The following is an 18,279-nucleotide window of genomic DNA, read 5'->3' on the forward strand; positions in this document are numbered from 1 at the left end:
TAGATGTTACTAAAATACTATTAATGGATAATTTAACAAATAATACAAGAATTGTTAACTTTTGCCACAGCTGTATCCCTTCTAGCAACACTAGCAGTACCCAATGCACATTAAACTAAACTTCATAAATAGAATGTGGGAGTAAATCGGCAACAATTATATTCGAAAATGTTCATCTTTATCACAACAAACTTGTTTGACAAATGTGAATACCATATAGGCTTTAAAATAAATTGCATGACTTGAGGCAGAAAGTGCCTTTGTGAGATTGCCTATAGTAAATAGATGAAAAAAGGAGAAGAGAATTGTTGTTATTTAGTTAGTTTAGAGAAAAACTGCTCAACAAACCATATGCTGACTAAAGATTAACCATAACACAAAAGATGTCCCTAAAAAGAGAGCAGAAAACTGCACAAATTTGTTTGGAAATATTTATAATCTGACATTTTACGACTCTGATCATCATTTCAAAACTCTTAAGTGACCATGAGAAAACATTATGTGAGGTCAAATCACCACAGAAGCTTATATCACAATTAAAAAACCACACGAAACAATGATTTAACTGTAGATTTTGTTTTATTGAGCGATTATCTCCAATCTTAACCACAGTAAATAAATAAAGTATTGATAATAGACCACTCGTATATGACTCCTATTTCTTTTATCCCTAAACCTAAATAGGATCTTCTCTCGATAACTGGAACTCTATTATAGCTTTGAATGATGACTATAAAACACTAGCAACAGAATGCACAGATCAAATTATATTCTGCATTCAATGATTAATGAAACACTATTTGAATGAATCAAAAACGTCACAGTGAGCACATCAAAACAGACAGAAAATCATTCAACTATGTAGACCATCATTTTATTTTTAGAGTTTTTGGGAAAATGTACATTTGGTCCAAATGTCTGCAACACAATAAGAATCTTCTTATATAATAATGGAAACAGTAATAACAGTACCTGAATAATGATGTACTAATATTTCACGAGTTCACACTCACAGATATTTGACTGAATAGAATATTTGGCGTACTATACGGGGAGAGGGCTCTGAGCTCGGGAAGACACCCTAACTCGTGTTATTCCCTTTAGCAGGCTAGAGAGGGATAGGGTCTGAGCGCAGTGTCAAACTAGAATGCTCACCCCTCAGATTTAAATGAGTATCGGGTTTAATAGTGTGGAGATGGGGTGGTGGAGGGACGCTGAAGTCAACTATTTATAGGGGTTTGCTCTTGAGCTGATTGGATGGTAGAATGATTGTTTGTGATAAATTAGCTTCATCAAAGACAGATGGTGCTCCTCCCGAAATTCGTTAATAAAACATCACCTAAACTAAATGTTACTTTATTAAGAACTAATGATGAGATACAACAGTCCATGCGGGAATAATGCCAACCTTAATTAATAAGTTATTATTCATTGATTTGTATTCGGCTTAGTCCTTTATTCATCAGGGGTCGACACAGCGGAATGAACCGACAACTATTCCGGCATATGTTTTACGCAGCGCATGCCGTTAAAGCTGCAACCTAGTACATGGAAACACCCATACAGTGTCATTTACACACACATAGCGCATGTGTTTGAACTCAGGAAGAAACCGGAGCACCCGGAGGAAGCCCACGCAAACACGGGGGGACCATGCAAACTCCACACAGAAATGCCAACTGACCCAGCTGGGAATCAAACCAGCAACCTTCTTGCTGTGAGGAGACAGTAGGTAGTGCTGTTGCCTCACAGCAAGAAGGTCGCTGTGTCGCTGGTTGGCGTTTCTGTGTGGAGTTTGCATGTTCTCCCTGCATTCGCATGGGTTTCCTCCGGGTGCTCCGGTTTCCCCCACAGTCCAAACACATGCGGTACAGGTGAATTGGGTAGGCTAAATTATCCGTAGTGTATGAGTGTGTGTGCATGTGGATGTTTCCCAGAGATGGGTTGCAGCTGGAAGGACATCCGCTGCGTAAACATATGCTGGATAAGTTGGCGGTTCATTCCGCTGTGGTGACCCCAGATTAATAAAGGGACTAAGCCGACAAGAAAATGAATGAATGAATAAATAATTAACACTTTAGTTTCAGCTAAATGTAACCAACATGAAGCTATAATCTGTCAATGAATGTTTGTGTCATGACTTTACTTGAAGGGGCACATTATCATTAACTCCTTTGTTTAAACTGTTTATTATGAGTTTCTAAGCTTCTTGATGAACTAAATCTCCGCCCACGGTCAAACATATATATGGTTTGACTCCAGTGTGAGTTCTCTCATGTACTCTCAAGGTTTCTGACTGACCAAAACATTTTCCACAGTGTGAACACTGATACGGTCTCTCTCCAGTGTGAATCCTCTCGTGTTTTCTTAATTTGCTTGATGTACTAAAGCTCTTCCCGCAGTCGGAGCACACATGAGGTTTCACTCCAGTGTGAATAATCTCATGAGCTTTCAAAGAATCTGAATGAGAGAAGCTCTTTCCACAGTGTGAACACTGATACGGTTTCTCTCCAGTGTGAATCCTCCGGTGTGTAATTAAGTTACTGGTCGTACCAAATCTCTTCCCGCAGTCTGAACACACGTAGGGTTTCTCTCCAGTGTGAACTTTCTCATGAGCTTTCAGGCCTCCTGGCTGACTGAAACTCCTCTCACAGTGTGAACACTGATAGGGTTTCTCTCCAGTGTGGATATTCTGGTGTCTTTTTAAGTTGGTTAGTGAACTGAAGGTGTTCCCACAGTCGGAGCACACATGAGGTTCAGTATGAATAACCTGATGCTCTCTTAACTTGTATATCGTTGTGTAACGTTTCCCGCAGAAACACGCGTGAGGCTTCACAGCAGAATGAACTTGAAGATGTTGTCTCAAGTGTTTTTCCAACACAAATGTTTTATCGCACTGATCACAGCTGAACGGCTTTACTGCAGCGTGAGAGAGCTGATGATCTCTGAACGTGTATTTATCCGAGTAGCTCTTCCCACACTCGGTGCATATGAATAAAACTTTTTCACCGTGAACCCTTTTGTGTTTGTAAAGGCTGTCTTTATGTTTGTAAGTCTTCCCACATTCAGTGCAGCTGAACGATTCTTCGTGTTTAGTCTTTAGAGCTTGTGCGAACGTTTGTTCAGTCTGTGAGCCGACTGCATTTCCATCTTCATCTGTGAAAAGATTAGATTATTAAATCAGTGGTGCTTGTCTTAATTCCAAAGTCTGTTATTCAATTGACAACATTAAGGATAACGAGAAATAAAATGTACTTTAAAACAAATTAATATAGTTTGTTATATCTCAGGGCTTTATTTTAATGATCTAAGCTCAAAGTCTAAAGCACATGGCGCAAAAGCATTAAGGCTGTGTCTGAATCCACTTTATCTACTTTAAAGACATATATATAGGCACTGTGCAACGGGCGCATGGTCTAACAGGGTTGTGCTTATTCTCTTAAAGACTTCTGGGTGTATTTTAAGCTTAACGTGCATTAAACCAATCAGAGTCTCGTCTCTCATTCCTCTTAAGAGTCGCTCCATTGTGCATTTGCTATTTACTGGCGACTTGTGTAAAAACTGAACGCTTCACTAGCGAGAAAACAGTTAAACAGAGCATCTGCAGCGCGATGATAAAGAACGAGCCTCCTCCATTCAGCCACTTTCTCTTTACTTTAGCGGAGTGAGGAAACGGTGGAAATTCACTCCACTGAACGCATCCATTAGCCCACATATTTAATTCTCTTTGTTAAGCACAAAGATTTGCTTCAAAACTATTTCTAAATTTAGTTTTAATCTCCAACAAAGGAATAAATTAACGATAATAATGAAGTGTAGTGAGAAAACTGAGTTATGTCCAAACGTCTCCAAAACCCTGACAAGCGGACAAATCTAAGCTTGTGTTTATTAGAATAAATATAAATCTGCATATAATAAATAATACTGCTAATAATATTAACATGATACAGATGCAGATGGTCATGAATAAACTGAAAAAGCCCCCCGAGATGATGCATGGAGGCAGTGCTGTTTATATTGATAAAATTATTAAATAAAATTTTTTGTATCATTTTAATCCTTTAATTGTTTTCATCTGTAAAGATATTTGTGTGTTGGTGTTCATCCTGTTGCGCCAGATGTATGATAGTGCCCATAATGTTTTTCATCAGTCAAATAAACAGAATAAATTAAAACACAAACCTATTGCCTCCTCTGTCTCTTCCTCCTTTATTCTGCAGGGTTCTTCCTTAATCTCCATCTTCACTATAGTATGTCAATTGTTCCTCCTGCAGTAATTCCTCCTGTTCGCTGCTGCTTCTTCTTCTTCTTCAGCTGTGGGACGTGACTGTAGACAATAGGTGTGCCAAAGATTGTTGTTTACTTCATCAATGTAACGACTGTATGTGAATTGACCTCATTTAGCAAATACTTCACACACTTTACATTCACTCTCCATCATCTAATGTTGAAACAGTCATTCAGAATCCTGAAATTGAGTCAATCCAATTGTTTTACTTTAATAGCTGCTAAAGATTTCTGCATAATTTCTCATTAAACTGAATTAGTCGGTTTTGGGGTTATGAACTAATAAACAAAGCAGAAAATGATGCAATATTTTGACTATGTTGTTTAGGTGGTAAAAGATATGTAAGATATCAGCCTAATCTTTCACCTACATAACCAGAAATCATAAACGTTGTCAAGATTCCAGCCCTGGAAATAATGCTGCACCTTTTGTTTCTATAAATCTCTTCTGCTTCAATTGTAATGAGTTTTGTCTGTTTATATTAATCTTGAGTGTTTTTGACAGTCTGATCTATTATCACACCCCACAACATGACACTAACTGGTCGTTTTCTGCAGCAATAATCTACCGCTATGCACTCACTAAAATAAGCTGACCCTTTAAGATGTAGATGGCTCCTAAATCAAATAATAAATTGAACATACTTACAATAGTGTGATAAAAACAGCTGATTTAGATAATCAGAAACGTTTGTTACACTCCTTTTGTTTACGCTCTTGCGCTCTCTTCTTCTTCTCGTAGACTCGAATGCTCGTCACACTCCGGTGCTTGAGCGCCACCACTGGCGGAACCTTCGTCTTCGTGGCTTCCATCACCTACCACTATCCGTTCTTCTCTTTCAATATCATCCTTCTCCTCATACCATGGTCATTTTCATCTGACCCATTCACTAACCAGTCCATGCCTTCCCCTTTCCTACGAGTTTGCATTCTCGTAAGATCTTCTTTCAGCTTGTTTGGATCCTGTAGTGTTACTGTTTATTTCGGTCTGCCCAAAGATGGGTGCCGCCATCTCCCCCCGAGCCACTGGCGCAACCCGATACCATCGTAAATCGTCTAAACTTCATATTTCGTATATATAAGTTTTAACCAGAAACTTACTTCGTTCCCAAATGTTCATAAATATTTTTTTTATTATTACAGAGCTCTAGGCCTAGGTTGACTGGTCGACCAGCCTGGTTTTAGAGGGGTTTTGGCCATTTCCCTGCCGGTTTCCAGCTATTTCCAGCCTGGCTAGGCTGGTCAAGCTGGTTTTAGCTGGTCATCTCCCAGCCTGACCAGCTAAGACCAGGCTGGAAATGGCTGGAAACCAGCATGGAAATGGCCAAAACCCCTCTAAAACCAGGCTGGTCGACCAGCCAACCAGCCTAGGCTGGTTTAAGCTGGATTTTTCTGTAGGGAGGTGTTTCATTGCGATATTTATCAATAGACTTCACTGTGTCTATTTTATTTTTTGACACATTTCGTGAACCACAAGGGATCCCCATGTGGCTGAAATAAACATAAACAGCAATCTGGATAAACTATTGTCAAACTTCATACTGTAACGAATGATTTCAGGAACATGAAATATGTTTTCATGGTATAATTATTTTATTTTACCAAAGGAACAGTTCAATATCTTCAATAACTTTCTTTGTTAAACAGCACTATAATGTTGAGTACAATGTTAAAAAAACCTTTGTTTACATTTGTTCAATAAATGACTCGCTTTATTTTGATGATCCCTTTAACACATTTTGTTGAATTTAGCTTACATTGCATCTACATGCCAAATAATTCACTTTAAATTAGAGGTAGACTGTTAGGTTGGGGTTAGTGTAAATTGACATATACTTGCAAAGTTTCTTATAGTCAGTTAAATGTGTTGAAGGAGCATGTCAGCACATATTAAACAGACAGTCTAATACTCAAAGGAGAATTATTGGCATGTAGTTGCAATGCAACTTTTAGTCAACAAAATGTGCAATTGGGACCAAAATAAAGTGTTACCAATGACTCATGTAATATGGTTTGCTGATTTCTCTTTTTTTCAAAATTTACAGTGTGTAAAAAACATTTCACAAGGCATTATGTAAATTAAATCAATAATAAACCTGTTTTATAATAAACTATTTATTAAACTCTTTTTATAACCAAACTTCAGTGATACCTGCGGGAGCCAATCCACAGATTTCATTCTTTGACACATTTCATGAACCACAAGAGATCCAAATGTGGCTGAATTAAACATAAACAGCAGTCTTGATAAGCTATTGTCAAACTTCATACTGAAACAGATGATATTAATGATTTCAAGAACATTAAATATATTTTGATGGTATAATAATTGTATTTTACCAAACTGTTCAATAGCTGCAATGTCTTTGTTAAACAGCACTGTATAATGTTGAGTACAATGTTAAAAACTTTTGTTTACATTTGTTTAATTTCACTCACTTTATTTTGATGATCCCTTTAGCACATTTTGTTGAATAATTCTCATTACTTTATAGGTAGACTGTTAGGTTGGGGTTAGTGTAAGTAAGTTGACATGTACTTGCAAAGTTTCTTATAGTCAGTTAAATGAAGGAGCAGTATCAGGTAATAGTAATAGGGACTAGAGATGCGCGGATGGTGGTTACAGCCGCGGATCGGGCGGATGACGTGATGAAAAATAATATTTTAATTAAATTCGGGCGGGTGGTGGGCGGTTGTACTGTTTTTGTACTCATAGCTGGCGCACCAACGAAAAAGCCTACGACTGACTTCACAGAATGGGAGGAGGAATCGGATGCACTAATTCTGGATGAAGTACAGAAGTCTTCCTCTACAAAATTAAGAATAGACGGATCAGCAGAGGAAAATCTACTTTCCTTTTGGGAGAAACAAGGCAGTCATTCCCACGTCTACAGCACCTTGAGAATTCTATGCATTCCAGCAACAAGTGCTGCGAGCGAGCGCTCCTTCAGTGCAGCAGGGCGCATTGAGGCCAGGCGCTCTCGTCTGAATGTTGAAATGATGTGTCAAAATGCGTTTTCTAGGCTACAATAATAATAATAATAATAAATTGTACAGTACAGTGCGTTTAATTTAGGCTATTTATTTATTTTTGTCCCTGTGCGCCAATTGGAGACGGAGTTCACTGCTGATATTCTGAGAGCTTTATAGGGGTGCTTCTCATTTCTTATTTGTGTATCCTCGTTTCCTTTCCTTGCTTTCTTTCCTCGTCTTTCCACCCCTATATGATGCGAGGAAAAGACGCAAATAAACAAGACGCGGACGGATGATGAGTTTTGTGATGCGGTTGCGGATGAAATAATAGCCCATCCGCGCATCTCTAATAGGGACCATCAAAATAAAGTCTTACCAATGACCAGTGGTGTAAAGTAACTAAATACAAACACTCAAATGACTGTAATTGAGTAGTTTTTCCTCAGGAATTGTAATTTACCAAGTAGTGTTAAAAATGTGTACTTTTACTTTTCCTTGAGTACATTTTTAGTGCAGTATCAGTACTTTTACTCCACTATTTTCCTTCAGCCTGCAGTCACTACTTTATTGTATCTTTCTAGATTAGAAAAATCCATCATGTGATTCCTGTCCAATCGAATTGCACATAGAAGGTAAATCGCATCACAATGATCAATCTCAAGACACGGGCGATTTATAATTGCAGCAAACTGTTAGGAAGCATTAAAAGTGTCCAAGATGTCCTGAATATTTACATGCATTGACCCAGAAACTATTTAGATGCAGGTCACTGTTTAATGTATGATGACCAAAATGGCCTTAACCCTTTCAGGCTCAAATAAAATTTTAGAAACAGGCAAAATCTATGCTTTTAACTGTTGCAAATCAGCAACGCCTGCCTTAAGAGGGTTAAACACCCAACAGGCATAAGACATAAACATGACGTCAGATTAATGTAGTACCTTAATGTCATGGGCATTGCATTTTGTTTGGAAATGAAAATCGGGTTGACATCAGAACCCAATGCAGGCCTACGTCAATGTCTAACGTCCAACCCAAATCAACCAAATATCAACATCTAATGATGTTACAGCTTGACGTTGTGCGGATGTTACCACTAACAGATGTTGTATTTGTGTTAATGAAAAAATGTCCATATGTGACGTCAATAAGATGTAGGCTCGACGTTAGATTTTGGTCACTTTCTAACACAACCTAAAGTCGACCAAATATAAACGTCATTTGATGTCGTTATTGGTCATCAAAATAACCCGGTGCTAGACATTGAATTTTGGTCACCTGACATCACAACCTAAATCTAACCTAATATTAACGTCTTATGATGTTGTGTACATGCTGGACAATAACCAGATGCACTACAGAATGTTACGTTTACACACATCCACAAATTACATGCAAAAGCAGCAGCTTTTAACAGCGTAAAGGCCCAGCATAAAGGATGCTTTTTGCACGCGCTGTTTTCCGTCAACGTTTAACGCCTCGTGAATTAATAAAAGCCGCCAATGTGATTTTGCACACCAACACACAAAACGGCAGGCGTAAAAGCAGCATTTTTAAAAAAACGTCTCATGCTCGTTTTTTATTTTTGAGGCGCCTCATCAAAGCCTTCTCCACCAATCAGATTGGCACTTTTCCTCACGTGTACAGAGCTGCTGCAATTACAGTAAACAGCACTTGGAGGCGCTCAAGCAGAAAACTGTCAATGCAAGCGCACATTGAAGAAGATGCCCAGAGGCGATATGACCGTGGAGCTGCTTATTGCACCGGTGAACAATAATCATTTCTTCATCGCTAGAGCTGCTACTTGAACCACCCATGCTTGTTCGAATCGCCAGTAACTTCAACAAGGCTGCGTCCGAAACCGCATACTTCCATACTATATGGTACGCTAAAATCAGTATGCGAGCCGAGTAGTATGTCCGAATTCATAGAATTCGAAAATACGTAGGCGAGAAGTACCCGGACGACTTACTACTTCCGGCGAGATTCTGAAGTGCGCATCCCATGCACGCTGCGCTATCCCATAATGCCCCGTGAGAGAATTCATGAATGGAAGTGAGGCGATGCAACTGACGCAGGTAGGTCACGTGACCATGACAAAATGGCGGATGTAGTACGTCCGAAATCCATTCATACTTTTCACATTCCTACTGTATAGAACGTACTTTTCTAACGGCCCCGTAGTACGTTTAAATTCAAATGCAGTACCTACTAAGTAGTAGGCGGTTTCAGACGCAGCCCAAGTGTGTGAACTTTCTGTTTTCTTCTTCTGTGTTACAAGCAGGTGTCAGAAGCTTAAAGTTGTGTAGCGCCATCTAACGTCAAGGAGTGATTTCGTATACTTTTCTGCTCGACCCCAGTGAAACGATAAACACAGTGTGTACAAGCCTTAATACACACTTCTCTTGAGTACTTTTGAAAGGTCTTTTTACTCATACTTTTGCCCCTTTCACACATACAGACCTTTCCGGAAAATTGCCGGCAATTTTCCGGGAAGGTCTGTCTGTGTGAACAGGTCCTTTTTGAAAATACCGGTAAATTCGTTCTGGCTATTTTCCGGAAAGAGAAGTTGTAACATTACCGGCAATTTGCCGGAATGCTGCGCTGTGTGAATGCAGATGGAAGATTGCCGTAATAAGCGCGTGCACATCTAGAACGTGCTGCCGTGAAACGTCTGCTTAAGCCAATCACAACAGTCAGATGCATTTACGTCCGCGCGGTTTGTGAGAATAAAAGCCTTTGAATATTTTTCCAGACACATTTAGCTGCTAGAAGTTAGTCAGATCACGTTTATATGTTCTTCTTAATGCCAACTGTGTAAATAATCATCGATGAGATGCTTATGATAAGCCGTTGTTTGTTTACGTTCGTGTGCCTGTGAAACAGCCTGTGAGCGCCTGCACACGCACATATTATGAACATCTCGACATGCGAAAGTGATCCTGTGAAAGTTGTTCACAATATTGATCATCCACAGAGTTTGTAATTTAGTCAAATGTTTACAAATACAAGTGCAGCCGTTTAAAGCTCATTTGTGGTGAATGATGTCAGAATTTACCGGTATTTTGGAATGGATGTGTGAATGCTCTTTTCCGGAAAATTTCCGTAACGTCCTCGCCTGTGTGAACAGCGCTTTTTTCAATATACCGGTAAAGTCTTTCCGGAAATTTTCCAGAAATTTACCGGTATCACTGTGTGAAAGGGGCTAGTGATTAATAATCACAGCAGACACTTTTAGTGTACTTGCACTACATGTTTAGGCAAGTAATTGTACTTTTACTTGAGTATGACTTTTCACCACTGCCAATGACTCATGTGATATAGTTTACTTATATCTCAGTTATAAAATTTACAGTCAGTGTAAAAAAAAAACATTTTAACAAGACATTTAGTCAATGACATCATTAATAAGCTTGTTTTGTAATAATGTAAGCTCTTTTCATGACCAAACTTCACTGATATTTTAACAAATATGGTCTGTCATCTAAGATCCTCAGCAACTTTTACAGCTGTGTGGTTGAGAGCATCCTGACCAACTGCATTACTGTATGGTATGGCAACACTACTGTAAAGGACCGCAAACGTCTGCAGAGAGTGTTGAGGACTGCAGAGAAGATCATCAGGTCCCCACTGCCCTCTCTGCAGGCTATCTACCATCACAGAGTTCACAAGAGAACTGCCTCCATCCTGAAAGACCCCACTCACCCACAACACGGATTATTCACACTCCTACCATCAGGGCGGAGGGACTGCCAGACTCAAGAACTCTTTCCTCCCATCAGCTATCAGACTTCTAGACAGATAACCAATGCACATTAACAGTCTCTTTTTCTGCTTAGCACAACACTACATTCTCCATCCCAGTTTGCACTATTTTTTTTGCACATAAGCCAATTGCACTAGGCACTTTTTGCATAATAAGCACAATTTAGAAACCACTGTACATTGTTTACATCTGTTTCATTACTTAAATCAGTTTTATATATTGTTTACTTTCATAGATATTCATATACCTACATTTTATAATCATACTTCAGTCACTTCTGTGTATATATGTGTGTTTATGTGTATGTCGTTTATGTTGTGTGTTTGACTTCCCTGTGGACGGCAAAGTAAGAATCTGATTGTACAGGGAAACGTGTTTCCTTACTGTGCACAATGACAATAAACAGTTGAATTGAATTGAGCAGCTGAACACCAACACATGACATACAGTAACAAATCCACAGACAGACTGAAGAAACAGATGCTGCCATTGATTCAAAATATTACTTCTCACCTATAAAGCTCTAAATAATCCAGCTCCTGTATATCTAACCAACCTTCTGTCTCGCTACAAACCAACTCGCTCTTTAAGATCTCAAAACTCAGGGCTTCTGGTAGTACCTAGAATAGCAAAATCAAGTAAAGGAGGTCGAGCCTTCTCTTTCATGGCTCCTACACTCTGGAATAGCCTTCCTGATAACGTCCGAGGCTCAGACACACTCTCCCAGTTCAAAACTAGATTAAAGACCTATCTGTTTAGTAAAGCATACACTCAATGCATCACCTAGCGGGTTCCACACAGGCTTCTGCATCTTGCTTATACACTATGAACAGCAGCTACGCTAATTATTCTCTTTATTCTCTATTTTCACCAGGGGGATACTCTTCCCGAGGTCCTCAGATTATGCGGAGTCACTGATTGGATCCAAGACCAGCGACGTGATGATCCCAAGGATTCCATATCCGGGACCAGGCCATATCCTGAGCTGCTGCTGCGCTGATGGTCGTGGGGAGTGGAGAACATGAGTCTGATTCCAGCGACGCTCCAGAGACAGACGAGTCTTCGCTGAGGCCATCTTCCAGCCTCCACCGCAGTGACTGAAGCTCTGCACTAGACTTTTGGCCAGCGGAGAAATTAAAATGGTCGTGCCCGACTGAGTCTGGTTCTCTCAAGGTTTTTTTTCTTCACTCCCATCAGGTGTAGTTTTTTTTCCCTCTCCGCTGTCGCCACTGCCTCGCATGGTTCAGGATTGGTAGAGCTACGCATCGATGAATTTGCTCTTCAGTGTTTGAACTCTCAGTAATGATTAAATCACACTGAACTGAGCTAAACTGAACTGAACTGAACTTAAACACTAAAACCTGAACCACACTGTTCCAGTTACTGAACCACACTGTTCCAGTTACTATGACCATTTATGTGAAGCTGCTTTGACACAATCTACATTGTAAAAGTGCTGTACAAATAAAGCTGAATTGAATTGAATTGAATTGAATTCAGAAATGCTCAAATACACAATTAATTCTTAGATGAGCTCAGTCTGATGGAGATAATCCAGCTTTTACAGTATATCTGAAAATTACACAGTTTACATGCGAGTGATGGATCTGATTCTGAAGCAGGTCTTATTCAGGTAACTTTAAGCTAATTTTATGAGTTCATAGATTAGATATTTGAGCAAAACTCCTGCTGCATTAAAAGCATTGCTGCTGCTTTCCTCCAGTGTGAACTTTCTGATGGACTTCCAAAGATTTTGTAATAGTAAAACTTCTCACATGATGAGCACTAATATGGCTATTCTCAAGTGTGAGTTCTCTCGTGAGCTTTCAGTGATTCTGAATAAGGGAAACTCTTTGCACAGTATGAACATGTGTACGGTCTCTCTCCCGAGTGAACCCGCTGGTGTCTTTTTAACTTAGCCATTGTTCCATAGCTTTTCCCACAGAAACACAAGTGAGGCTTCACATCAGCGTGAACAGGAAGGTGTCGCTTTAAATATGCTGCATTTATAAATGCTTTATCGCACTGATCACAGCTGAAGAGCTTTACTCCAGAGTGAGAGAGCTGATGATCTTTGAGAGTGTTTTTGTGTGCGAAACTCTTTCCACATTCACTGCATGAGAACGCTTTTTCTCCTGTGTGGATCTTCATGTGCACGTTCAGATTTCCTTTATCGGAGTAACTCTTTCCACATTGAGTGCAGGTGTACGGTTTCTCTCCGGTGTGAATCCTCATGTGTGTGTTTAAGTTACTAGTCGTACCAAAACTCTTCCCGCAGTCTGAACACACGTAGGGTTTCTCTCCAGTGTGAACTTTCTCGTGAGCTTTCAGGCCTCCTGGTTGTGTGAAACTCCTCTCACAGTGTGAACACTGATAGGGTTTCTCTCCAGTGTGGATATTCTGGTGTCTTTTTAAGTTGGTTAGTGAACTGAAGGTGTTCCCACAGTCGGAGCACACATGAGGTTCAGTATGAATAACCTGATGCTCTCTTAACTTGTATATCGTTGTGTAACTTTTCCCGCAGAAACACACGTGAGGCTTCACAGGAGCATGATCTTGAAGATGCTGTCTCAAGTGTTTTTCCAACACAAATGTTTTACCGCACTGATCACAGCTGAACGTCTTTATTTCAGAGTGAGAGAGCTGATGATCGCTGAACGTGTATTCATCTGAGTAAGTCTTCCCACACTCAGAGCAGCTGAACGATTCTTCGACTTCAGTCTTTTCAGTTTGTCTGAAGGTTTGTTCAGTCTGTGAGCCGACTGCATTTCCATCTTCATCTGTGAAGAGATTAGGTTATTAAATCATGGGTGTTTGTCTTAATTCAATGCAAAATCAAGTAATTCAATTATAATATTTAATAAACATAAACAAAAAGGAATTCATAAGAAATAATCTACAATGTGTTATATGTCAGCTTTCATCAGTCAAATAAACAGAATGAATAAAAACACAAACCTATTGCCTCCTCTGTCTCTTCCTCCTTTATTCTGCAGGGTTCTTCCTTAATCTCCATCTTTACTATAGTATGTCAGTGGTTTCTCCTGCAGTAATTCCTCCTGTTTGCTTCTTCAGCTGATGGTGATTGAAGACAATAGATGTAGATAAAGATTGTTTTTATTTCATCAGTGTAACGACTGTCTGTGAACTGAGCTCATTTAGCAGATACTTCACACACTTTACATTCACTCTCCATCATCTAGTGCTGAATGAGTGCTCAAATTACCATTCAGAAACCAAACAATCAATCCAATTGTTTTACTTTAATAGCTGCTAAAGATTCTTGCATAATTCCTCATTAAACTGAACTAGTCAGTTTGAGGGTTGTGAGCTGATAAAGAAAGCAGAAAATTATGCACTATTTTGACCAATTTGTTTACTTAAAAGGTGATAAAAATATCTATGGGCAAAATAAAGATATTAGCCTAATATTATACTTACACAGTCAGGAAATAATTAAAAAACAAAAACAATTGTCAAGATTCTTGCCCTGGAAATAATGATTCACATTAGCCAACCACAAACACCCTTTGTTCCAGAGAGTTTCTTTCATTCTCGTCTCTTCTGCTTAAATTGTAACAAGTATAGCTGTTTATAGTACTTTTAATGTTTTTTGACGGTCTGATTTATTATTGCAGCCCCACAAACATGACATTAATTGATCGCTTTCAGCAACAATAATCACCTGTGCCATATACTCAAAATAAGCTGACCTTTTTAGTTGTGGATCTCTCCTAAAATAATAATAAATTGAATATACTTACAATAGTGAGATAAAACAACAGATTTTGAGAATCTCAAACAGCTGTTTCACTCCTTTTGTTTACGTTCTTGCGCTCTCTTCTTCTTCATGTAGACTCGGATGTTGGTCATCGTGTCCGGAGCTCGAGCGCCACTACTGGCGGAAACCCGATGCCATCGTAAACATCGTCTAAACTTCATAATTCGGTATGAAATCATGTCTATAAGCCAGACAATTTACGTTGACAAATGTTTCAGAGGCAATATTTTGTTAATTATCTTAGTTTCGTGTCATAATTTATCGTTAGACTGATGAAGTCAGTTTGGGTATGTAGCTATGTAGGTTAATCTAGATAAACTATTGTCTAACTTAATACTAAAACAGATGATATTAATAATTTAAAACACATTAAATATGTTTTGATGGTACATTAATTTCATTTGATTAAACTGTTCAATAGCTTCAATAACTGTCTTTGTTATACAGTCAACAATGTCCTTTGTTAAATAGTAGCCTATGTATAACGTGAGTACAAAACCTTTGTGTACATTTGTTTAGTATATGACTCATGTAATCTGGTTTGCTTTTTATTTCTTGGTTACAAAACATTTTATTTAGTAAATGACATCATTATTAAACTTGTTTTGTAATAAAACATTATTTAGGCATTTTTTATGACCAAACATCACTGATTGAACAACAACACGAGTTGCACTATTAATTCTTAGATGAACTCGGTCTGTTGAAAATAATCCAGCTTTTACAGTATCTGTATCTGTATAATTATACAATATAAATGTAAGTGATGGATCTGATTCTGAATCATTTGTTATTCAGGCAACTTAAACTAAAAATCAGCTTCAGGTTAATCTAAAGTATATGCTGTAACACTTCAAATAAATAACTAACAATTTAGTTTAAGACCATTTAGGTACTCTATAACCCCACAAAAGTAATGTTGAGAATTTAAGTTAAATAAGTTTACATAAATAAAAGACCAGTCGTGCACTGCACAGCAGTTAACAGAAGAACACCTCATGGAAATAAATTAGGCAATAAAACTGCAGGAAGCACCAGACGCTCCTGCTGATAAGAAACGGTCAAACATCTACATCTCACAGGATCTTGCACATTTGTTCAGGACCTTTCTTAGCACAGTGCTGTAATCACTAAAGAAAAGATTCAGTGGGTTTATTCATTTATTTTTAAGCAAATGATTTTGCAAACCATTTTAAGAGTGATATTAAACAAACAAATATGTAGTAATGTTCAACTTGATTTGTTTAAATCCAGCACATATGATATGTTTGCAACCACCTAATAAATTAGTAAATCCAATGAATAATTTTTTCAGTTTCCTACACTGTAAACTCAAGAAGGTAAGGCAACTCAAACCATTTGAGGACTCTGATTGTAATTTAACATTTAAGATACTTTGAACTTAATCCATTTGAGTAAACGAAGCAATTTGAGCACAGTAAAACCCGCTAAATGAAGTGAAAGCAAACCAGCTGAGTACTGTAAAACCCAATAAGTGAAGCCAACTCAAACCATTTGAGGAAGCCGATTGCTATAAACCGTTTAACTTTAAAAACGAATCTATATGAGTGCTGTGAACTTACTACATTTAAGTTGAAGCAATGAGATATTTAATGAACTCATTACCTTCAGCACTGAGATCAAAACTCTGTTCAAATGAGTAGAGTTAACTACACTCATTTCATTTGATAAAGTTGACTTTTGGGTTTTACAGTGTATATTTGTTTAATAAAATGTGTCATTTGGTGTGTTTTGCTTTTATTTCTTAAATGTGCCTTCAGTGTAAAACATTTTACAAGGCACAAATCCTTTACATCATTATTAATCAAGCCCTATTTATAAATTAAATGCCTGGAAAGCAGATATGCAAGAGGAGATAGATGAGGCAGACTGGAAATATGTTTGCTTAAAAGCTCAAACGCAAGCAATAAATACCAGGTTTAAACTACTTCAATATAAATGGTTAATGAAAATGTATATAACCCCTGTGAAACTTCATCATATGTCTGCTAATATTCCAGATTGTAACGCCGGGGAGTGACACCACAACAGAAGGTAGGATCCAATATGCAGGTTTATTCTTTAGTCAGGCAAGCAGTGGTCAATACAGGAATGAACAGGTATGTTTGGGCAAATCCAGAGTCGAAGTCAATAAACAGGCAATAGGTCGTAAGGCAGGCGGCTAAACAGGATGACAAGGATAAACAGGGCTAAGAACCAAAACACGGGAAAACAAGACCAGGATAACGCGTTGTAATGTCACCAAACAGTAAACAAGACTCGGCAACATGTGTGTGGAACAAAAGGGGTATAAATAGTCCAAACAATAATTGTGTAAGTGGCTTCAGCTGTGAGAGTGCAATCAGTGTTGATCTGGAACCGGTTGTGTGTGTGTGTGTGTGGCATGACTGGGTGTTGTAGTCAATAACATGGCAGATATGTAGTTCAATGAGTGTGAATGTTTGTGTGTGAATGTTTACCAGCGACATCTGGTGGTTGTTCGCTGGTGAACATGACAGAGCCCCCCCTCTAAGGAGTGGCTTCCAGACACTCCTAATACTGTTCAGGCGGGAGGTGGAGCGGAGGCCGAACTGGGGGAGGGATGGAGGGCCAGGACCCTGCAGCGGGGGCAGGACTGGAGCGTGGAGCTGCGGAGGGCCTGGAGCGTGGAGCTGCGGAGGGCCTGGAGCGTGGAGCTGCGGAGGGCCTGGAGCGTGGAGCTGCGGAGGGCCTGGAGCGTGGAGCTGCGGAGGGCCCGGAGCGTGGAGCTGCGGAGGGCCCGGAGCGTGGAACTGCGGAGGGCCCGGAGCGTGGAGCAGCGGAGGGCCCGGAGCGTGGAGCAGCGGAGGGCCCGGAGCGTGGAACTGCGGAGGGCCCGGAGCGTGGAGCAGCGGAGGGCCCGGAGCGTGGAGCAGCGGAGGGCCCGGAGCGTGGAGCAGCGGAGGGCCCGGAGCGTGGAGCAGCGGAGGGCCCGGAGCGTGGAGCAGCGGAGGGCCCGGAGCGTGGAACAGCGGAGGGCCTGGAGCGTGGAACAGCGGAGGGCCTGGAGCGTGGAGCTGCAGTGGCCCTGGATCATGAGGCTGTGGCCATTGAGGAAGCTTAGGAGGCGACCATTCAGGGAGCTCAGGAGGCGGCGGCCATTCAGGAAGCTCAGGAGGCGGCGGCCATTCAGGAAGCTCAGGAGGCGGCGGCCATTCAGGAAGCTCAGGAGGCGGCGGCCATTCAGGAAGCTCAGGAGGCGGCGGCCATTCAGGAAGCTCAGGAGGCGGCGGCCATTCAGGAAGCTCAGGCGGCGGCGGCCATTCAGGAAGCTCAGGCGGCGGCGGCCATTCAGGAAGCTCAGGCGGCGGCCATTCAGGGAGCTCAGGCGGCGGCGGCCATTCAGGGAGCTCAGGCGGCGGCCGCCATTCAGGGAGCTCAGGCGGCGGCGGCCATTCAGGGAGCTCAGGCGGCGGCGGCCATTCAGCGAGCT

At 40.2% G+C, this 18,279-nt stretch overlaps 3 protein-coding genes across 4 annotated transcripts in view; all 3 read right to left on the reverse strand.

Annotated features, from left to right (window-relative positions):
- The window catches only part of cert1b (ceramide transporter 1b), a 422,369-nt gene that overhangs the window by 28,579 nt on the left and 375,511 nt on the right, over nt 1-18,279 (reverse strand). The window lies entirely within an intron of this gene.
- si:dkey-50i6.6 lies at nt 859-5,033 on the reverse strand. The gene is made up of 3 exons (XM_068216169.2): nt 4,937-5,033; nt 4,183-4,327; nt 859-3,156 (listed from the first exon to the last, which is right to left on the reverse strand). Exons 2-3 carry the CDS (start codon nt 4,238-4,240, stop codon nt 2,201-2,203), a joined length of 1,014 nt encoding a protein of 337 aa, XP_068072270.2. The 5' UTR covers nt 4,241-4,327; nt 4,937-5,033; the 3' UTR covers nt 859-2,200.
- Nucleotides 10,493-14,886, reverse strand: si:ch73-299h12.1. Its single transcript, XM_017352949.4, has 3 exons — nt 14,791-14,886; nt 13,985-14,101; nt 10,493-13,806 (listed from the first exon to the last, which is right to left on the reverse strand). The coding sequence occupies exons 2-3, from the start codon at nt 14,040-14,042 to the stop codon at nt 12,827-12,829; spliced, it is 1,038 nt and encodes a 345-aa protein (XP_017208438.1). The 5' UTR covers nt 14,043-14,101; nt 14,791-14,886; the 3' UTR covers nt 10,493-12,826.

Source organism: Danio rerio, chromosome 21 (genome assembly GCF_049306965.1).
Source record: "Danio rerio strain Tuebingen ecotype United States chromosome 21, GRCz12tu, whole genome shotgun sequence".
Lineage (NCBI taxonomy): Eukaryota > Metazoa > Chordata > Actinopteri > Cypriniformes > Danionidae > Danio > Danio rerio.

Coding starts and splice junctions, on each gene's coding strand:
- si:dkey-50i6.6 (XM_068216169.2), bottom strand. CDS start 4,240: ATGGAGATTAAGGAAGAACCCTGCAGAATAAAGGAGGAAGAGACAGAG. Junction 3,157..4,182: donor AGAGACAGAGGAGGCAATAG/GTTTGTGTTTTA, acceptor ATCTTTTCACAG/ATGAAGATGGAAATGCAGTC.
- si:ch73-299h12.1 (XM_017352949.4), bottom strand. CDS start 14,042: ATGGAGATTAAGGAAGAACCCTGCAGAATAAAGGAGGAAGAGACAGAG. Junction 13,807..13,984: donor AGAGACAGAGGAGGCAATAG/GTTTGTGTTTTT, acceptor ATCTCTTCACAG/ATGAAGATGGAAATGCAGTC.